Raw genomic sequence first — 22,785 nt, 5'->3', positions numbered from 1 at the left:
TCAGACTACACAGGCCCCTGGCATGAAGCATCCTTATCAACTTAGGTTCCCATTCACCACAGGTAACAACATCTTGGTGCCAGCGGAGTAAGTGCCCAAACTCTGGCAGGGCCAATCTACCCAAGGACATGAAGCAAAGCTTGAGACATCCACATGCTTAATTCACATCTCCCAAGGTATTACATAGTACCGCAGCAGTTACACCATCCTTCCCGTTTGCTGTCTGAGGACACTTCTCCATCTGGTTTTAGCTATGAAGTACCCTCAAGCCCAAGGGGTTACGCCCCTACTGCTTTACAAAAATAAGGGACACACCTGCTCCAGAGGATTTTGCAGGGAATATCCCTGAGATTAGACTGGTGAACGGCTGCTTTGAAATAAAAGGATCCCTCTGCAAAACGGGGAGATGCTGTCAGGTCTTTGGGAACAGCATCCGATTTTAGCTTTCTGCATGTGTGAACTGGAAAATGAGACATCTTTGCCACATTACTTGGTTTGTAAGAAAGTAAGTAAGAATACAGGCAACGAAGTGGAAACAGACAGAGCCACCCCTGCCAGAGCATGTTTATGCCCACAGAAAGCACTGTCCCACATCTCGAGGAAAACATGATTAACAGCGCCGCGCTGATCTTAATCAGATTTATTAAGACAAATGTTGAAAATCCAGCGGCTGGGGGTGGGGGGGGGGCAGTAACTAAGGCGGAAAAAAAAAAAAAAGGGGGCCAGATAAAAGTGCCCAGAGGGAGTGAGCTAATGCCTATCTTCCCATTACCTCATGGGATCGTTAGGTCAACATGATCTCGCCGCGGCGAGCACCGGAGCCACCTCCCCGCCGGGACGGAGGCCAGAGGCCGTTCCCTTCCCCTCCACACAGGTGCAGCCCCTCAGCGGGAGGCGCGGGCCCGCCGCCATGTCGGGAGCCCGGGGGCGCCCCCTCAGGGGGCGCCCCCGGCCTCCCGACATGGCGGCGGGCCCGGGCGGGTGAAGCGGGACAAGCCACCCCCGCGCCAGGACCGGCTCAGCTTCCCGCCCTTACCCCCCCCCCCCCCCAAGAGGCAGGCGGGGGGGTCTGCCGGGCAAGGCGGCATTGTTGGCCGCGTCCATCACTCCCCCCGCGTCCGCGTCTGACATAATGAATGCGCTTGGACACACCTTCCAGCCCGGCGAAGAGGAGCGCCGCGTCTCCACGGACAGCCCCGCCGAGCTCTCCGTTCGCTTTTCCCTCAGCCCTCGGGGAGCCGCCCCCGTAAGCCCGCCCGGCCCCGTAGCCCGGCGCCCCGTCCCAGCCCAGTGAGGGGCCGCGGCGGCCGGGCTGGGCTGGGCTGGGCTGGGCGAGGCGGGGGGGGGTGGGTAAAAACCCTCGCTATGCTGCCCAGCGCCCTGTACTGGGACCTGGTGGGCTCCTCGGCTCTCCTCAACCTACCGGCGGCGCCAGGCTTCGGCAACCTGGGCAAAAGTTTCCTCATCGAGAACTTGCTGCGGGCCGGGGCGCCGCCGAGCCCTGCCCAGCTCCGTCCCCTCCCCGCCAGCCCCGTCCCCCTCAAGCTGTGCCCCGCGGCGGAACAAATCAGCCCCTCAGGGGGTCCCTACCCGACAAGATGGGCTTTTCAAGTGCTTAACCCCTCCGCGGCGGACGGCGGCCGCCTGCCAGCGCGGGCTCCGGCGGCGGAGAGAGGCGGCGTCTTCCCGCCAGCAGCCACAGGTGAGCGCCGGCCCCTTCCCGCGTCCCGCCGCCGGGGAGTCGGGACGAGAAGGGGCTTCGTGAGGGGAGAGAGGCGGCCGCTGCCCTCCTGCCAGCCACTCCGACCAGCCCGGAGGCGGCAGCGGCGGCGGGACGCCGTGCCCCTGCAGGTTGCCGTACCGCCGGGGCGTCCTCCCGGCGGCGGCGGAGGAGGGGTGCTGCCGGCGGGGCTCCTGAGCGGGGTCTCGCCCTGCTGCTTGGCGAAGGGACCCCGAGGAGCGGGCGAGGGGCCGGTGGTGAGGACAGGCGGACGGCGGCTGTAAACCCCGCGGGCCGGCGCACCTGTGTGGGTGTAGTGAGTGCGGCAAAGCCTTGTGCTTTCGGGTCTGCTCGTTCTTCGCAGCCTGAGGGGGTGGTCAAAGAGCTTCACCGCCAACAGGCGCTCCGGGGAGGGTTGAAATTCGTAGTTTTGGGAGAAAGGCGAGAGGTCCCGTCCCTTTCGGCAGCGATAGCTCGGGTGGCAGCAGCCCCCTCCTCAAGTGCCCCGTCCCTGGGGGAGAGCAAGGGCTGAAGGGCCGGGCTCTTCCTACCAAAAGGAAAATTAATTCAAGCAAAGCAGGCAATTTTCTGGAAGTTTTGACAAAAAGAGGGGCGGGGAAAAAAAAAAAAAGAGCTTTAAAGCTGTGTAAAAGGTCAGTAATTAGCCATTCGGTCGGGCGTTAAAGTAAAAACTGGGTGGTGGGAGACGTGAGCCTTGTGCCGGGCTGCCCGCGGTGTTGGCTGTCGGGGGGGGGTGGCTGAGATTTTCTGTCGGAACAGGCCCGCAGTAAGCTGTGTCATTGAACTGGAAACGAATAGTTCTACAAAACAGGTTTTGTTTCTCGGATGTGCCGATTTTCACGTAAATATGTTTTGTCTGGGCACGAACGACGTTTTAAAGTATTTCTAGGAACGCGCGCTTCTGTCAGCCGTGGAACTGATTGAAGTTGAATTCAAAGTTAATTCATAAGATTAGGTATTAGACTCACCGTCTGTATTGCATTTTGCCTCTCCGTTATAATATATCAGTTTATTTCAGTCTTGTGTGGTGATTTCAGAATTTTTATTTATGATCATGCGGTTTTAAATGTACTTGAAATGAAATTCAGACAAGCAGAATCGTATTTATTGAAGTAAGTCTTTGAGGTGTGAAACCAAAAGGCTCGTTTTAGAAACAGAATAACAGTTGTTTTCTTTTGAAGCATAATTTTACTTCAATTAAATCCTACAAACTGTTCTGCAAAATGCAAACCAGTTTTGGATCCTTCAGCGTGATGTACTTTAAAGGTAGGTAGGAGAGAGTCAAAGAAGCGTACATTAACATTTCTGAACATTCCAGACCTCAGCTGCCCTAAGTGTTATCTTAAGCGTATCAGTTATTTAAACATGTTTATTTTAACCAACTATAGGCCAGGCCAGGAAACAGGACAAGTATCATCTTTCTGGAATTAGGTGCATATTCTTTCCCCTCGCCCCACCCCAATAAGCTCTAGAAAATGCTACGTTGATGTGTACAGAGTGCACGTAAAAGGGGAGACTGCACATGCCTCAGGACTCATTGCTATAGGTAAACTTTCTGTAAGTATTACAGAAGTTCCTGAATGTCGAGTTTTTCAAATGCTTGCTTCCAGGATTAGTTCTTTCTTTGATTAGCCTACAGTGGTACTCGTGAACTTAGGAAAGTGTGGCAGGTCTGCCTAGTGATTTGGAGTCTGATTCTACGTTTCTTCTGATCCCACAGCTCCCAGGGATTTCAGTGGGAGCTCTGGGCAAAAGCACCAGCCTCTTATATTTGGGCAGTGAGAAATACTAGGTTTCCTCATGTATTACGCACTCAGAAAAAAAGTCTCCTGCGAATGTAGAAGATGTACCTCAAAGATGTATATATTCTAACAGGGATCTGTTGATTCTGATCTGACTTACATGTCTTATAGTGTTGAGGGTTCTTGGGTGTCTGAACTTTGATAAATGTAAATTAGATTGGAACTGTCCTGCTAAGCCAGATTTTGTGGTTTCTAAGGAATCTCTTCTCTCTAGCGTAGGTGTACGCTGGGGGAACCATTCAGACTGGACACTTGCATTTGTGAATAGGGCTGGTCTGGTCAGGCTGTGTGTTATGTTTCTTGTTTATGCAGTGATAGGGCAAAAGAGTGTTTTTCAGAACAAGAATTTTAGCCTTCAGGGACTAATGAAGGTATTTTAACTAAGGAATTCGTACTAAGTAGGGTTTTTGAATTTACTGATTATTGTGACTAGTCACTGATTTTTGTGAGTTATTTGAGGAATAAACTCTTTCCTATTTGGAGCCCCCAAATCACTTGGCATTTTGGAAAATCTTGGTCTAAGTCTTTAATAAGACTATTGACATGATAAAGCAAAATGTTTTTTTAATCCTTCTGAACTAGCTAGTGCTTTATAACTCATGCAGGGACTAAAAGTGCTCTAACAAACTAGCTTGGCATAATCCAGGGGTTTTAAAATAATAATAAAAAAATGCTACAGAAAAGACAATTGACAAAATACCAGACTTTTTGGAATCAGTAATCTGTATTGCTCATGTAGTCCCAAATTCTGGTGAGGTCACCAAAAGCTCTCAGAAAGGAGGGAATATAAAATCACACCAGGGACTGAACTGAATAAGCTGAACCTTCTTACAGTTCCAAAAACAACATGTATCCGCAGCACCTACCAAGGAAAGACATGAAGAAAGCACTCCGTTTTAGGGTACCTTTTAACACTCCCTAAAAGTGCTAAACAGTGAAATCCTGTATTCTTTCTGTAAACTGGAAAACTCTTATCCATGGCGGCAAAGGACACCAGGTAGGATGGCACTCTTGATCTGGTCCATATCGTCATGGTTGCTTTTCCCTTTGTAACTCCTCAGCAGCAGAGTTTTATCAGGAAGTTTCCATTCCCATAATTTACAGGTTTCAAAGGATTTAGTTTGACTATATCAAGAGCTTATCTGCATGTGTATTTTGAGTTCTCCAAAATTATCTGAAATGAGAAACTGAACAACTACTCAGAAAGTGTCCCATCCAAGATGCATCATCTAATAAGTGGGCTTGAAATAAATATCTTTATGTTGTCTGTAAGATATTAAAATCATCACTTTCCATTGTTACACCAGTTTTAAAAAATGAAATGTAATAAAATCATAGTTTTTTAAATTAATTTAGTTTATTTTGACTTAAGAGTACAACTGCATGCAGAAGCAGCATGTTACATAAAACTTAAGAAGGAAAAGCAGAATGAGCATTATTGCTATATGATAGACTCACTTGACTTCTGCAACAGTATGCCTGCCAGATTCCCGCAGGCTTTCTTGTACCTTGCTCTGAAGCCCTGGTGCTGATGATGGAATGCTGAACTGGGCGCACCACCTTCAGTAGGTGTGGTAGACACTGTGTTTCTGTCTAGCTGAACTGAATTTCTATTAACCTGTGCACTATGGGCCTGATTCTTCTCTTTTAAGACCTTTTGCCTTGATGAAATAAATGCATAATGCTGGCTTCTGCTTTGTGAGAACTTTGCATACAGTGCGTATTTGTAGTCCTGGCTAGGTAAAGCAGTGCAGAATCTGGTTCTGCTTTTTAAACACTGGATGCCCAGACTGTGTTCTTCCTGGCTAAAAACTTTTAAAAATGCATCGTTGTAAAGCAGCGTTTCCCAGTGAAACATATTACAGCTATGCAGCTTATAGTTACACTGCCTCTTAAAAGGATGAGGGAAGCTCCAGATGAAAGTTCTCAGCAAACTAACGGACTCTTAAGCATGGAGGAAGTCCTCAATTTCTGCTTGCTAATCTGGGATTTAGTCCCTCTCCTTGTACTCCAGTCCTATCATTATCTTCTGGATAAATTAGAAGACTTGACCAGTTTTCCTCAGTATTTTCTGACATAGGAAAATTACCTGGAGGATGCTGAGATGCAGTCTGTTGTAGCACAGGTGCTGTAAAGAGATCCACTCCACATCTTTCCTCATGACTTGGTTTCCAGAAGTATTGGCTGAGAGCAGGTCAGAGTGACCTCCTTGAGAAATGCAAAGTTACTCTGCTACCTGGAATGGTCTTCTGAAAAATCTCTGCTCTTCTCAAGTAATTTGCCCTGGAGGAGGATGACAGTAAGTGGTTTACAGCCTGAATATGGTCATTAGTGGTATGACCATGAATATTGTCATATGTGGCAAGAATCTGGCTTTCTGCTTTAATCTTGGCATTTTGATAGATTAACAGAGAAAGGAAAATGAAAAGTGCAATGAAACAAATAAATGTAGCGGTGAGATACTTCCACTGCAAAACTTGCTGAAAAATTAAGTTTGCAGGATTTTTGCCTAAAGCATCAGAATACAATAGAGCAGAATAAGGTACAGTACATGTAACACAAAAGAAAGCAATTGGGACAAGTATGTCATGAACATAAATTGGACTTATAATAATAAACACCCATTCTGTGATACAGATGTAGCTTTTCTTTCTGTAATATTTGAGTACTTTACATTTTAATACATTTATCATCACAATGCGCCAGTGAGATAGGAGAGATTTCTACTGCGTAGAGGAGGAGCTGGAGCAAAACGAAGTGAGGTGACTTGCCTAAGGTAATACAGAAAAAACAGTAGCATTGCAGGGAAGTAAAACCAAGCCTTCCTCTGCAGGCTAAGTCTTTGGACCAGGGTCAGTTTTTTCCCCTTCGGGTGATGACAGCAATTCTATCCTGCAACAGTTATTTTAATCAATATACCTTATTGCCCATTTTTAGTAAAATCTCTTGTGTTTCTTTATGACAGCCGGGAGATACTTGAATTACTGAAATTAAGTGATATTTTTTTTTCCCTTCATTTTGGACCCTCTCTTAGTGAATAAATGCTTATTAATTATTGATTTCAAACCAACTGGCAGCCACAGCGTGTCCTCAAGTGACATGTAACACTAACTTTCAGTAAAATAAAAGGCAAGAAAGAGCTGAGCGTTTTCTCTCAGCTCCCACTAGGCTTGCACTAGCCTCTGGAAAGTGCTACCCTCACTCAGGCAACAAGTTGACTAACAAGCCTCAGGATTTTCCTGTTTTGTTGGTGTTCTCTGGGGATAGAAAGTTTCTTCAGGGTGGGGAGATCTATTTGACATCTTTTCTTATGCCCTCGTTGCCAGGAGCACTGAGACACCTTCACCTGTTTTAAAAGTTTGTCTTTGGAGGCAGAGAAGTTTCTGTGAGTATCTTTTCCTGCAGCATCTTTTCCTGCTTCCAGTTAACTTTGTGAGTCATTTAATAGAATCGGTTTGGGGTGCCTAGCATACCTTAAAAGTGGCTGCAAAATGGCTTTTTAAAGGACAAATCTTTGTCCTCATTGTAAGGTTGCCAGAGCTAGACTAGTGCCAGCTACTCTCTGACTGAGCCACCAGTCTGGCAGTCTGGGCTCAGTAGGGAATATGAGCATTGGCTGGGCAGTGCTCTTGCCTCTGGAGACTCTTGCTGTGCCGTCTCTGAGAAAGGAAGAGGATCCCAAGTTTGGTCCTTGGGAAGATTTAAGCACTGCCAGAAAATCTTAGAGCTGCACTAGGAGGACAAGTGGTAGGGTTTGCAGAAAAGCAGTTCACCAAGGGGAAACCCTGGAATCAGTCATGCCTACAGTTAGTGAATTAACTTCTGTAAAATGTATTTTGTATTGCAGATTGAACTGGTCTTCTGAAATCTTGTAGTATATTCTTCGTGTTTTTAGAAAACACATGAATGTGATAAGGAATAATGTCATCAGGCAAGTTCTCGAGTGTAGATCTCAGGTTTCATTGTACTGTGATTTTTTTGTATTAACAAATTCCCCTGAATTTTGGAAGGCAAGTCCTTTGCCTCCATTGCCCACCAAAGGTGTTATGTGTTCTTGTATAATGCAGCTCTGCAAAATAACTCTTACTCTGATTTTTCTAAATGGTACTTTTGTGGTCTGTCGTGACCCATAGCGGAATTGGGAAGGTAATTTTTTCAAAATGAAAACAAGTGCAGGTATATAAAGTAGTAGGAGGCTGTTTCAGATGTCGGATATGTAGACCTTGATCCTTATAAAGTTAAGCACCTAAATATTTTCGCTAACCTGGGCTGTGTTTCTTTGATGTCAGAGAAGTGGCCTTTGCTTTGTGCTGAAAAGCTTATGAAAATTTCCCTTGAGAGGCTGCCTTTTTCTGAAGTTATAACACATAATTCTCTTGAGGTATTTTGTATGTATGTTGAGGATTTTACCTCCTCCTTTTGAACAAGTTGGTGTTGTTCGTTAAAGTCCCCACCCGTGGAATCTTGTGAATATCTCAAATTTCAACTTGAAAAAGTATTTCCTTGTACAAATGTAAAAAGGCTAAAACCATCATGTGTTTAAGAAAAAGTAGGAAAAACAATTCACCGTTTGTTATTTTTTAATTCTAATGTTTAGCCGATCTTTAGTCTTTTGTCTGGTTGGAGCTGGTAATACTGCAACAAGTAAAGACTGGTCCAGGTAGGAAATTCTAGCTAATCAGTGCATACTGCTGGAATAATTGTGCATTTTGGCCTATCATATGATTTCGAATTCAGGCTGCAACAATGAAGACCCAGTGAATTGCCTCTTGCAGCATATGACCCTAATTTTGCCTTGCTTGAGGAAATTATTTCTAAACAAATTGTAATATGTTGAAAATCAAGGCAAATAATTTTAGTTCTTTTATGGCTGACTTTTATCATTTTTTTACAAAGTCTTTATGGCTGAACAGATGATTGTATTCTTTTGACGTTACCTATGAAGGATAAGAAGAATGTCACAGTAATTCAGCTGTTTAATAAAAAGTAGGTGTTTTGTCTAATCTAGTTGTCTAAATACCCTGTCTAATCCATAGTCAGTACAGAGAGACGCCTCCAGAAGATGACACAACCTATCTTCTTAGACGTCTATTTTAAGGTGATGAATCATTATATAGAGCTAATTATCTCTTCTTATTGACTGTGCAGGAGGCCCAGACAAGGAGCTTAGACAACACACTGAACTTTTAGACAGAGAAGTGACAGTAATGCCCCTTTTGACAAGAACTGGTAAGCAGAAAGTGCTGGGGCACGCTCATGCATGGGCATCTTTAAGGAAGACAAAGCTGGAGGCAAAGCTGGTAAATCCACAGCTTTCCAGATCCCCATCTTTCTTCCCAATAGCAAGGCTGTGTACAAGGCATGGAGAGGGTGGAAGCTACCTTTACTGCTGACACCAGGACACCCATGGAGCCTTTGGCAAATGGTGTGGGGTTTGGTTGTTGCTTTGGGTTGTCACAGAGGTGAAATGTGAGCATGCGTTGTCACCAGCCTGAGGCACCCATGTTTCTTTAGGCAGAGAAAGACATGTACGGCAACCCATACCCTAATAATAAGCCATGTGAGTGATGCTTCTGAAAATTGATGGTGATTCACGTGATCTCAGCTAATCCACAGCGTGACTCTGTCAGCCACTACATTGCTATAGATGGAAGAAAACGATGATCGTGCTGTTGGCACGTTTCAAGCCCTTTTTGTTGCGACTACTCTGCTAATTTTTGAAAGCCCCACCGAGACCCAACGTAAAAATGCAAGCTCACTTCTTATATCCGCCTTTTGTGTAGGATTTAAAAATATATATTTAGAGCTTCAAACCCCATTTTATGAACGTTTGCCAATATTTTAAAACTGATCTGTGTATGCTGCTCTGGTCTGCCTTTTGGCTTGACTTCCTTTGAGCATTCATGCAGTCGTGTTTTATAGGAATGAATGGGAAGCAAATAGACAGTGACTTTGGGAGTGCAGGAAAGCCAGCTCTGATGGATGCTGTACCACAGGCTCTTGCAGTAAGTTTTGCCAGGTCCATGTGGTTGTGACTGCCTTTGGTGGAATATTGCAGCGGCGGTTGCTTCCTTCTCATGGCCAGGTGCTCCCCTTCAGCTGGCTGAAATGCTTTGGGGGTGCACAACTGCTGCTGGAACATTGCACTCTAAACACAGTAACTGTTGGGGACAGAGCCATGGTTCATCGTGAGGCCCAGGGCTTGTGGTTCAGGAGCAGAAGTGGTGCCATGTGGCTCAGCTAGACCACTAACCTGGCAGAGCTGCTGCTGGACTATTTGCAGGGAGCTCTTCATGACATGAAACTTTCCTGCAGCTTTGCAAAAGCATGCTTTAGTCATTGCCAAGAATGAGTGTAGGTAGGAAACTGCAGTTTACTTGTGCCTACTTCATGGGCACAAACCATCCAAGGTTCTCGGGTGAAATGGGATCATTTTACTGCTAATATTTTTAATTTGCCTGCCAGGGCTGGAGCCTGGGCATCACTGTGGAAAGCAGTTCATGTGGGCATAGCAATACTTGGAGAATTAAAGGGCTCATGCAGCTTGAGGTCTGTCTGTTCCTGTGCTTACTGTTTCTTGTTAGCTGGCTCTAGGCAGCTTTCTGAATCATTCTTTGGAAGTGTTTCAGCTCTCTTCACAGGTTTATACCACATTTTTATCAGTTAGCTTTAAAAAAACCCAACAAACGAACAGCATGTACAGTGAAGGAGCCATGTATGGGTCATACCAGAAGTTTACCATCAGTTTACTTTTCCTCAGTAGCCATTTTTTCTTCACCTGTTCCCTCTTTCTTGCTGGCTAATGGTCTACACTATTTCCTGAGTCACTTCACAAGACTGGGATTAGGAAAAACAAACAGCGTCTTTAATAATAAGCCATTTTAAAATTACATATCCATTTGAACTGAATTGTACTGAGGAACGTTGCTCTCAAAATGGTGGATAGTTGGAAGGAAAACTTCTGGTGTCAGCATGACTTTTTTAGTATGGGAGGGCTTTTGAATTTAGAATATCTTCAGAGCTGTCAGTATACTTTAAAATATCAGTATCTGAACTAATCTCTGAGTTTCAAGCACTAGATGGGCTTGAGGTCCATTTGCATGTTTGATATCATTTTATTGTCTGTTTGTAAAATGCTTTTTATTCACAAAGCTGAATGTAAATGAGCATTATTACTAAAATTTTGCATGCAGCAACACTGTCAAAAGAATTTCTTTTGTGAAAAAATAAATAATTTATTTGATTTTAGATATTTAATCCTTTTATATTTATGACCTGATAAATTTTCTTTTAAAGTATATAGTACAATTTTTGTAGTGCCAAGAAGCACTTATGCTATACTCTGATATTTCATTTTCATGGATCTGTGAAGCTAAACCTGTACAGTCTTGACTCTTGTGAAACACTTAATTCCACACAATCTCTGGTTTTATTAAATAGGAATGCAAAGCAGAAAAAGAATTAAGTATCTTGAATACAAATTATTAGGATTTGGCCCCTGGTTAATGCGTACTCCACATGGCTGGAAGCAGCAGCTACCTTTTGGTTACTGTGTACTTCATTCTGGCCAATAAATACAGAATTAATATTCTGACATTTTCAGCAATTTTCAGCCTTATGTGAACAGCAAACAATGTTTGCTTCAGGTCGCTTGACCAACAAATATTGGCCATCAAAGAGTGGCCATGATACACGTGAACAGAAAATAAAAGCATTGGCAATGCTTTCTGTATACTGTCTTCAGCACTGATAGCTATTCTGTCATTCTTACAGGTACAATCACAGTATAATTCTGAAATACATAGATGTTAAATATACCATTTTTCTCTGAGCAATTTTCATTCTGTTAATGCAGTTTCATGGAGACAGTGGAAACCATTTAATGTGACGAATATTCTCTGCTGTTTCTATCAAAGATAAAAAATATACTTGGATGTGTTAGCTTGAAGCATTAACATTTTTCTCTACATAGAACTCCCAAGGTAGAGTTGAGCATCCCTGTATTATTATGCCAGATTTTTTTTACTGGTGTAACTCTGTGTAACTGCTACACATTGGTTTGAGTGCACCAGCTTCACTAGAGTGACCTGGGGGATGTGGTTTGATATACTTAACCTACAATTCACTTGTGCATTTAGTGTAGTTGGAGCACATTAAAGAAGTTTATAAACTAGACAGATGCATTACAATAGGCTTAGGGAGACATAATGCCATTGTTTATTCCACAGGATCTAGAATAAATCAGTCTTGAGAAATGGTCTTGGGAACCACTTGGTTCGGAGTTATATGAGGATATCACCCGCATGTTATTTCTTAAACAAGTGTTCTGCCTTAAAGGGATATGTGCTATGCAGGCAGAAAAGACAGCAGTTGGTTGAGGGAATTAAGTAAAATGCCCAGTAAAGTCAGAAGCATGATTTTCATTTACTTGAGCAGAACTAGTGCCAAGATCTCTACTGTCTGCATCATGGTGCTGTGCTAGTATTAAATCATTGCTAGCAATATCCATGGAAATATGTGGCTTGTTTGGAGTTTCCTTAAGCAAAATGTCTCAAGTTTTGACCCTGATCCATCTCCTGACCTTTATGCTTGCAGCTTGCTTGTTGAGAGATTTAGTGAATGGAGAAAACCTATCCTTTCCTTTTCCTCTATCTTTATTTGCAGGAACGTGCTATCTCTCTGAAGCAGTAGCTTATTCAATTCTGATTTATCCAGGTATCTCCTGGCTGTATCACGTATGATCACCACATTATCAAAAAAGAGGAAGGAACTGGGGAGAGTTAAGAAACCATAACAGGCAACATCCAGGACAGGCCACCATGTCTGACGAAAATTGTATGGCATGAGTAAAGTGCTGGAGCAGTGATTAAAGGGAATAGGGCATTACAGCAGCCAAGGAGTATTTGAAGTGTATGGAAAAGGAAGCAAAGAAATTGAGTGTGGCACCTTCTGTATACTAAGTTGTGCTTATAGCGGTGGAGAGTTTTTACCTGACTGTAAGGGAAACTTGATAATGGCATGAGGAGTGTGGCTCCCAAGGAAGGAATTAAAAGCTCTTCACCTGGGAGTTTGGGAACTGCAGCAGATGAAAGATACTGTCAAGAACAAGTTCTCACGTTCAGGAGGATGGCTGAGATTATCTGGCAGGTCTTTACCTTCTTCATGTCCTGTGTTTCTTCAGTTAGTCAATTCCTTTCCAACTTGTACACCCCACCAGTTGCATTGAAGCCCCTTGGATATGTGTGATAGGTAATGTTTGGCTGCACATTCTTGACTGTTTTAAGTTCCTTAGGACACAGGTCCACATTTGATGGTCTTGTGTGGAAGAGAAGCTTTAGGCTACTAATGCCTGATGTAAATCATTCTTCTTTGTAAATGTTTTGCAAGCATGCACCTCAAATATAGGCAATTAGTTCTTCTTAGAGTATATTTATATTTCATTAGAAATAGCAAGGTGTCAATGAAGAGCTCTAGCAGTAAAACGCTTATCAACTTGTAATTACAGTTGAAGAAGTTTTCACCTACGCTTGTATAAATTCAGATAAAAAATAGAGGTAAATATTTAAAAAGTGCTTAGAGTTAGGCTTCTACAGCAATAGTTCGTTGCTTTGGGAGATCAGCACATTTAACAGTCAGAAAACTTATTATGACAACCTCATATGTACTCAGGAACCTAATTTTGAGTGATATTTATTTTTAGTTCCAGTTGAAAAACCTTTAAAAATCAGCAACAAGGCTTATATACATTTATCTATTTATCATTCTTCCTGATTATTGATTTCTTATTTTTTTTATCTAAGTGTGCAGTTTCATCTTTTTAATTGATTAGGTTATTTCTAGAGATTTGGACAAACTTCAGTACAGGTTCTAGAGCTGTGTATTTTCTTTTTAAACCAAAACAGGAAAGTGACATAAATGTTTTGATGCTGATCACATACTACTAGCCTACAGTTCTAGCAAGCCTGATGTATCTATTTTCAAAAGAAAAAGATATTCCAGGTTTCATTCACTGACAAGTATGTGCAGAAATTAAAAGGTAATTAAGATTAACAGAAAAGCCCATGAGCTTTATAGAAAAATTTAAGGGATTATTAGACAGTGAAGACCTTTCCAAGATTTGGAAGCACTTTTTAGACATAACAGAGACTTTTGATTCATTGGTTCAAAAAATTATATAGAAATTTTACCAAATATTACCTAATTCTGTGGGTTGATTTTGCAATTTTTTTATTGTATTAAGCAGAGCCTTCTTCAGCAAGTGGTTTATTTAAATTTAGAGCACTTTCCCAGCAAGAGTGAGTTTACTGTCAAGACAGCAGAATCAGGCCCTGTAGTTTGTGCCTATAGAGCTCAGCTGGATTGTCTCATTGCATTTTATAGCATTTATTCATAAAGGTTTCTTATTTATTGGAGACCTTATTGGTTTGAGTACTAATAACAGCATTGGAGTACAAGTAGAAGAGACAGGATTAACTTTTAGATTCTGTGTTTCTAGGATATCGTGCTTACTAGAGTTATTTAAAATAACTTATTCAGATGCATTAGACTCATTATTTCAACAATGTATTCTTAAAACAATGCATTCCATCTCAATATTTAGGAAAAGAACCCCATAATTATAGCAAGTAAACTTCAAATCTGCAGAGTTTCATTCTTATGATAAATGTATTGAGAGTTTTGCATATTATAGTTAAGCTACCCATGTAAAATCACCTTGCTAAATTAAAGAGCAATTACTTGGTTTATCATTGTTTGCCTTAAAAATATCACCATCTTGAAAAAAAGGAAAAAGAACTTGTGGGGCAGGACTTTACACACTGACTTTTTGGAGGACTGTTGTTATGAATATCACCTAAGCTCAATGGATAATCAATTAGATCTATGCTTTCTTTGCAGCTCTTTCCAAACACTTTTTTCTCCGAGCCCCGCCATTCTACTCAGCATGCTGCGGTGGGTCCTGTCAGCACCCTGCATCCCCCACTGCTTTTCCAAGTAAGTTTTTATGCTTCATCAGTAATGCTTGAGTTATTCTGTAAACCAAAGCAGCAGGATTTAATGTGTTCTGGAAAACTAATTGGTGATGCAATGGCAGCAGCTAATTCCTTAGTAAAATCACAGCAATCCTATTCAGAGGGTTTCCAAAGATTTATCAAACTTAAGTACACTGAGCAATTGTGAGAGCTTTCTAATGGCATTGAGACACCCAGACAGAGCTAACCTAGGAAGGATGCTTGTTTTCAGTGTGCTAGAAAAGATTCTTTAAAATCAGTAACTCTTTTAAAAATCTGTGTCAATAAACATTTGCAAATAAAAAAAGAGCTGAAAGATCTTAAAATGGATGCTGCATTCTAATGTCTGTTAGGGATAAATTATGATTCAGGAAGCCCTAGCATTATTTAAATAAAACAGTCATTCTTTTTGTAGCAGTCAAATGCATGCACATGTTTAATTTGTTTTTCTTTTTTAATTATGATGTAAAAAAATTGAAGAAGTACGTTGAAGAGAATTTTGGCCAGTATACACTATACATTCAGGATTAAGACCTGGAATGCACTTCTATTTAATCCAAATCTAAACTTAACCATGATTGGGAAGTTTGTGTGCCATGGCATAAGAATGTATTCCTGAGCCATAAACATGTAAAATCATGAATATCCAAACAGAAGAAGCATGTCCTCGTCCTGCAACGCAGAGAAAAAGCACAACTCACGTGTCAAATCCAAATGAAAATTGGAGCTTATGCGTGCTCTAGCATATACTTTTTTATCACAGTTGCATTCAAACCCTTCCTGACTATGTGCATGCGTTTTATGAATGTTTCAGAAGGGCAGTTGCTAAGTTGAATGATTCTTGACAAGTGAGGCAGCAAATGCTGGCAGTTTAATGAGCTGCAAGTTTCTGAGCACCTCTTTAGGGGGCTGACACTTTCCCACAGAGCGTTTTACATGGCCCCGGCTCTCCCACAATGGCTGACAGCACCATGACCAATCACCACTTTCACTTTACTCATCCACACGCGACCTCACCACAATTTTTCACTGTGCAGATGAACTTTAGGAACCATTTCACATTGAAAAGGCCTGGGCAAGGGTCAGTTGCCCTTTTGTATGGCCATAAAGCAATACTCTATGTGCCAGTCTTTTCTCCTGTCTCACATTCCAAGAGATTTTCTGGACACCATTTAAAGCACTTGACTGAAAAATAAAGCAGTGAATGAAACTGACTTTTATAGACTCATTCTAGCTCATCTTCCCATATAACCCTGTCTACCTGAAAAGGGATTTAGTGGATGAGCTGAGTGTATACAGGGACTTGCTGAATACATAGGCCCATTATCAACTGTGGGGATTGTTTATTAACCAGGACTGATACACTACTATTTTGGAAGTGACCTATTAATTGTCCATTTAACTAGAATGTATTGAATTCAAATGAAAAAATGGAAACCATGACTAAAGCTTTTACTTGCTCCTTCAAGGTGGTCTCTGCCATGAAGGCAAATGAAGATTGTTCCACAGATTAAGAGGACATTTATCACTATATATTAGGATACAAAGGAAAGACTTAAAAAAACCCCACAGCAAAACAAAAATCAAACCAGCAACATAGGAAATAGTAACAGATTCACATTTATGTCAGCAGAACACTGAACCTTTTGATGCACATTCAGAGCGACAGGCTGCAAACTGCCTTATTTCATTTTGATGCAATTGTTGAAATGTATGAACGACTGCCTATCCCACCGTGCTGAAAAATCCTTTAATCCACAACCCAAAATTTAGGTTTTGTGTGTGCAGTCAGAATGCATTTTGGAATATGGGGTATTCTTAAAAAAATTCTCTAGGTTGGTGAATTGGGGGTGAGTATTCATTATCCCAAACTCACATTTCAAATTTTTTGACCCAGCGGCTGTTCGCTAAAGCTTGTGAGCATTCTGCTCATCATTAAATTTTGTTTAGTTAATCTTTTAAAATCAGTCACATACTGTGCCTTAGAGTGTGTAGATTCTCCACTATTAAGTTAGTGTAACACAGGTGTTGAGCTGTACCCTGCATACTGCCTGTATGGGAATTAATTGGCACCTCGGGGCTCCAGCGGGAGGTTGTTTCTTTGCCAATTGACTGTTAACAACCAGCCAGGCAAGACAAATTTTAAAGGGTCACATAATCTGGCGTCCTCTGTCCTTGCCTGACAACTCCATTGTGGAATAGAGGCCAGGAGGCAAGGACCAGCCCTGTTACGCCTCTTCCTCGCTGGTATCTCTCATCCCGCGGTGGGGATGAGAGAAGGTACCAGCTCTTCTGCTGTCAGACTGTACCTTCCAGTAAACTTGAGAATGGCTGATAATTCATCAGAAACTACTCAGAGGCTACCTGGAAAAAGGTAGCTAAATTCACCAAATTCGAGCAAGAAGGAGAGAAAACATGCTTGAGGAAGAAGGGCCAGTGTTTGCCTCCAGCTTCGTGGACAGGATGAGAGCTTGAGGTGGGGGTTGTGAGGGGGCCATGCACTCTTCAGAAAAGGAACCTGGCTTGCCCTTTGCAGCAACCTCCATTGTGGCATTTTGACTTTTATTCTGCAAATAGTTTATTTTGGTTTGGCTTGAGTCTGACTGTGTCTCACTGGGTAATAAATATCAGGACAGTAACCGGTAGGTTATGATTTTTCTATCTGATCTCAGATACAGTTTTGAAAATTGAAATACATCTGTATAAATTTAGACGTATTTATATTGTAACATTTTAAATCATAACAATTACTTTTTGCTGCAGTCTGTTATGAGAGGCAAATATAAAGATGATCTTAAAGTGTAGAAAAATTTAAGAAAGGCATGTCTAGCAGAATGCAATGGTCCTTAAATCAGTAATGTTTCACAGTGGCAGTGTATTTTAGGAAAGGTTCGCTGTACGCTTGTTGAGTTTCTGATATTCTTCCTCTAGCGGTCACAGCTGGAGGCAGGATACAGGGGTAATATATGTAATATCAAACCAGTCACACAAGCACCACAAAAGTATTTAGTCAACTTTGCAAGACATACACATATACACTTTAGTTTCTCATCATTATACATACAGGGTTCTACAATATCCTTGGTATGTCTGTGTTTGTTTCTCTGTGAGTGTTTAAAGATACACATACCCATGTGTATATATGTATAGTATACAGAAGTTGAAATGTGGTTTAGCCCCAAGGAACAGTTTGTTGAAGCTGCATCTGGGTTTAATTAGTATTTTCAAGAGCACTGTATCTATTGAACAAATGTATTTAATCCCCCTCCACTGTTAGAGCTGACTAGAATAGATAGACTTTTTCACAAAAAAATGTGCAGTCTTTTAGAAAATCTTCTTTACATGGGGAGTTTTCCACTGGCTTTGATACGAAAATGATCAGATCCTTGATAGAAATTGAACAGCAGCACGCCTTTGCAGCTGCTGTAACTATAAACCGGGACGGCAATCTTGGCCCATGTACATGGGAAGGTGGACAACAGGAGGACAGCTTGCACCTTTGGAGCCGGAATTGCACATGTTACGAACTAAAGCCACCTTCGTGGCTGCCCTCCTACAGAAAGTTCGTAGGCGTCAGCGGGTACGTAGCCATGGCACGGTTTTCTGAGTCAAAGTGCAGTTCTTTCCTGGCCTGCTTGCAGCTGCCCCGTGCAATTGTCACATCCAATGCTTGGTGACAGGCCCTGTTCAGCTGGCCTCTGGTACTGCTCCCTGGGCGAGCGTTTGGGGGAGCTGGGAGTGCTGGAGGCATACCAAGCCTCACCAGGGACTGCTCCCTGTACGCCCCATCCTTCTAGGGGGAGAGGGAGCTTGGGAAAGCACTATGGCTTTAGGCTTCAGTGGGTGTGAGGAAGGTGAGAGATTTATCTGGATGTGGCTTTTCTGTGCTCTTTGTGAGGCCAGTGAAGGGACAATGTGAACATTTCTAACTTCTCCACTGCGGCACTGTCCCCCAGCTTTGAGGCTGTTTTCCAGGGTGGCGTTCCCTCTAGGCATGGATCAAGGGGATGTGATGGGATTCATTGAAAACTGCCCTCCCAGAACTTGCTATGAGATGTCAAAGGATTAGAAACCAGGCTGAAAGGAGTAAGTCCAAGTACTCCCCAAATCCTCTACTAAAGAAATTGCTGTGGTTTCCAGAATAAGTGAGTGAATGGGCAGGGATTTTCTGAGAAATAGTTCACTCTGAAAGCCTTTCGTTAGTAAACAAAACTAAGGAAAGCCTATTTAGTTTCTTTGAATCAGTATTACAGACCACTTTTATCTGGTTCTACATTTCACACAAGGAGAAAATAAGCTCCTAGGAAAACTTACTGCAGTTTACTCAGTGACGATGATGGGCAAAGGAAAAATTGGAGAAGTTTCTTCCTGACAATATTTGAATTTTTCAGTAATGCAGGCCCTGTGTTAATGTTCCTCTATGAACTCATCTGATTTACTTTTTACCATGTCAAGGGGAGACTTTTGACCACTGACAACACCTCTAGATCCAAGTGAGGATTTAGTCCTTAATAAACATGACTGAAGCATTACGACACACTTATAACACCAACAAATCAAAAGTGGGACAGTAGTCTGCTAGCATTATAATGAACGGCACTTAATATTTCTCTGATATGTGTTAGATATTATGTGAAATTCTCATCCATTTCTACTAGGAGAGGAAAGTGTGTTGCCTCTTCTGACCCAGGAATCTAACTCCAAAGCCCGGAGAGGTATATTAAGAAGAGCTGTCTTTTCCGAAGACCAGAGGAAAGCTTTGGAGAAAATGTTTCAGAAGCAGAAGTACATTAGTAAAACAGACAGGAAGAAACTGGCCATTAACCTGGGTCTAAAGGAGTCTCAGGTAAGGAATGACAGAACATCTGTGACTTTCTGTCTTTTTGAGGAAAAATCTTTAAAATGGCTTTGAAGGAGGAAAATTGAACAGCACAGAGGCAGCCCTGAGCTCCTCCACTGAGCAAAGACCTCACTAAATCAATGGCATTTTTAACCAGGGAATGCTTGAACAGCTTCCTGGTCTAATTCCTGAAGGTGTACATTCAAAAGTTGATTGCTCCATTTTCACACAAAGTGGGAGAAACGTGACCTCTGCATTTCACTTCCAACTGCCATTTGGCTGTCTGACAGAGCCCCCTCAGGAGCTTTGGGGTGGGAAACTACGCTCCATCCCACTGCCTGATAGGCAGTGATCCAGGCAGAAAACAGCAGAGCATAGAGCCCTCCTGTATTCCTCTGAACACCCTTTGCACTTGCGGGTGAACAGCTAGTGACAATGCAATCAACAGCACTTGCTCTGAAACCATTCTGCCCCAAGAGACAGGCAGCCATCCCTGCAGAAAGAAACTTAGCTGCACAAGGAAAGAGATCCTTGGAGCTGAGAGAAACTGTAGAAGGAAAACTTTTGCAGGTTGACCTTCTAAAATGCTTCCACTTTACTTACCTATTCACATTTCATGGGATTTTTTACAAGTCTGAGTTGGCCTACTGCAGGACTTTAGAGTTTAGCTGAGGTTCTAATAACCTCCAGTGAGCTGTTCTAGCTGAATGAGTATGTTAGTGGTGATGCTGAGTGGCAGTAGCCTAGTCTGGAATCTCAGGGGCCTGACCTAGCTGCAGATAAAAACAAGGGGAAACTGCCTGGCTTGAAGAGCACAAAACCTGAAAGAAACTGGAAAAAATGTTTGTGAGGGCATGTAACAGCAGAAATTGAACATGGTAGCCGGTGGCAAGTGGGATTCTGAAGGTGCTGGAGTAGATGCAAATCTCTAGAGTACAGCTGAAAGAGAGTGACAGTACAATCTTATTTCTTTGCATGCAGCAGGAGTGAAAGTGCTTAAGATATGTATGGCAGAAGCTGTCTAGGGGGCAGAAAAGCCTGGGAATGACGATGGGAGTTCTCACCATCTTTATCTTGGAGATTTTCAGAACTTGACAAGGCCCTCAACAATTTGACCTAACTTTGCAGTTGGTTCCATGTTGCACTGGAGGTTAGATCTTGTGGTCTGGAGTGGTTCCTTGTGACCCAAATGACTCTGACTCTATCGCAAGCACTGCAACTATAAATAAAACCAAGAAGCAGAGTGTGGTGCTTCTCAGTGTGATGAACAGAGCTGTAATCTCTGCAGGATAAACTGTTTCAATGAAAATGCACAATTGCACTCCCCAGTGCACTGCCCCAAAATTTCCCAATATGTAGTCATATTCCTAATACTGCAATTATTTCCTATTTTTCTTCTGTGTTCTTGGTATTCAGGAGAGCCTTGGGGAATAAAAAATAATGGAATGACACATAGATAATGACTACCACTACAGGAAAATAATTTCATGACAATGATAGATCTGGTGATATCTATATTTTTTGGTTTGGGTTTTTTTTTTATCTCGTGAAAGGAAGAGCAGTTGCTGTGAAGGTTATTTCTTCAGTTTTCTGACCTGTTGTGCTGGAGGAACTGTACCTGCCATCTAAGGCAATGATTCTCAAACCTTCAGAAGCATAGCCCCTTTGTCTTCATATCAAGTATCTGAATACTAGAAATAAATGCAAATATTTAAGGGAAAATAGAACACAATCTGAATAATTTGATTGATTCCCCCCACCATTTCTTCTCTTTATGTAAAACCAGTTCCTAGATGTATATTTCCCCAAGATTTTGCCAGTGTTTCATAAATGCCTTTGAATGCTCATGATCAAGCTTTGCAACTCAAAGTTTTTGAAAAATTGATTTTATCTCAAAAGCACATAGATTCTAGACAGCTCATGGAAAACCGTAGTCAGGCAGACAAAATGTCTTTACATCCTCACTACTGTGTCGTATGTCATAACACACATTTTGAAGCTATATGGATAAGCTAGTTTTAGTTATGTTTGTGAATAGGACAGTCATAGTTCTTAGAGCCTCTTTTAAATAGAGGGCTTCACATCTCTGGTAATATCACTTAGTTTTGTTAATGATGATGCTAATTTACTCTGAGAATCCTTTTCTGTCTAGAAGGATGTTGCTATAGGAAATTGCTCCATCCCTAGTCACTGGGCTGTCCTTTTTCCAGTCTAAGCCAAATAATCACCTGTTAGAGGTAGTGAAAGCAAAGGAGAGTATTTGGCCAAGCTGTAGTAAATAGTGATGGGAAAATCCTCAGATAATGTCCATCGGTCAGCTTCACTGGATCTACTGTAACAATGAGTAAGAAAGGAACATGAAACTAAGAGGATGGAAAGAAAAAAACCTTGTTAGGGCAAAGTTGTATAAAGAAAAGAATGATAATAAACTCTTATTAACTTGCAAACAGGTGAAAATTTGGTTTCAGAATCGAAGGATGAAATGGCGAAACTCCAAAGAAAAAGAAGTGCTTTCAAACAGGTGCCTCCAAGAAGAAGGTCTTCAGGAGAACTACCTCTCACGATCCACCATGAATTTTACCTCCACATGCCCATCTGTGTGGGAAGTGTCTCAGGAGCAGGCGAGTCCAAGGTGGAGGGAGACTTCTCCAGGAAATTCTGAAAGACTTACTAGTACACAACCACCTCCAAGAGCAAATTCATCGCAGAGCCCACTGTATTTGTATCCTGACCAAGATACGGCAAATAAGGCAGTTACATCATCAGCCTAAGGAAATAGGGGCAGTTTGTAAATTGAGTGGAGAGCAGAGGCTTCAAATGAGCAGTGTTCTAAGACTAACAATATTTGGACATGTAAAGCTAACTAGTTTATGCCTCATAAATTTGCTAAAGTCTAACACCATTAAAATGACAAACAACTAATGATTTAAGAAGTATTCTTCGATACTCAGTCTTTTCTTGTGTCTTTTCCAGTCTTGTACTGACCTTAAAAGTGAAATAGGAACTGATGATGGTAAGTAAAATGAAGTGAAGAGCATGAAGCTGAAGTTGTGCTCTGGTTTATACATCTGCGCTGTATATGATAATTCATTAAAAACACGCTGATAGAGAATCACTTTTATTTCTCATTGTAGTCAGACCAATTAATTTCTTTTGTGCACAAGAATAACCCTGTTTCCCTCAAGATAGCAAGTGGCTTTGGGTTCTTTTTGAAATTCATTAATTGACACAATAGGTTCATATTAGCCAAACGTAAGCATTTTTAGTATGTTTTCTCTGTCTGTCCTCACCTACATCAGTATTGCATTAGTTTTAAATAGCACGGTCACAGGTCAGCTGATAACCCTGGTAAAGTATGCAGTACTAAAAGACAACCAACCAACCCTATAAAAT

The 22,785-nt window shown here is 42.0% G+C and overlaps 1 protein-coding gene across 1 annotated transcript; it reads left to right on the top strand.

Moving 5' to 3' along the window:
* Positions 1 to 1,104: 1,104 nt before the first annotated feature.
* DBX2 (developing brain homeobox 2) lies at positions 1,105 to 22,395 on the top strand. The gene is made up of 4 exons (XM_049813983.1): positions 1,105 to 1,702; positions 14,440 to 14,535; positions 19,211 to 19,398; positions 21,843 to 22,395. The coding sequence occupies exons 1-4, from the start codon at positions 1,366 to 1,368 to the stop codon at positions 22,161 to 22,163; spliced, it is 942 nt and encodes a 313-aa protein (XP_049669940.1). The 5' UTR covers positions 1,105 to 1,365; the 3' UTR covers positions 22,164 to 22,395.
* Positions 22,396 to 22,785: the final 390 nt, after the last annotated feature.

The sequence above is a fragment of the Accipiter gentilis genome, chromosome 11 (genome assembly GCF_929443795.1).
Source record: "Accipiter gentilis chromosome 11, bAccGen1.1, whole genome shotgun sequence".
In the NCBI taxonomy this organism is placed as follows: Eukaryota; Metazoa; Chordata; class Aves; order Accipitriformes; family Accipitridae; genus Astur; species Astur gentilis.
Note: the sequence above shows the minus strand (reverse complement) of the source record. Positions and strands in the feature narration are given on the sequence as shown.

Excerpts from the sequence above, each read along its gene's own strand:
- DBX2 (XM_049813983.1), top strand. The coding sequence starts at position 1,366 with ATGCTGCCCAGCGCCCTGTACTGGGACCTGGTGGGCTCCTCGGCTCTC. Across the intron at positions 14,536-19,210 it reads ATCCCCCACTGCTTTTCCAA|GAGAGGAAAGTGTGTTGCCT; the intron begins GTAAGTTTTTAT and ends CATTTCTACTAG. Across the intron at positions 19,399-21,842 it reads TGGGTCTAAAGGAGTCTCAG|GTGAAAATTTGGTTTCAGAA; the intron begins GTAAGGAATGAC and ends ACTTGCAAACAG.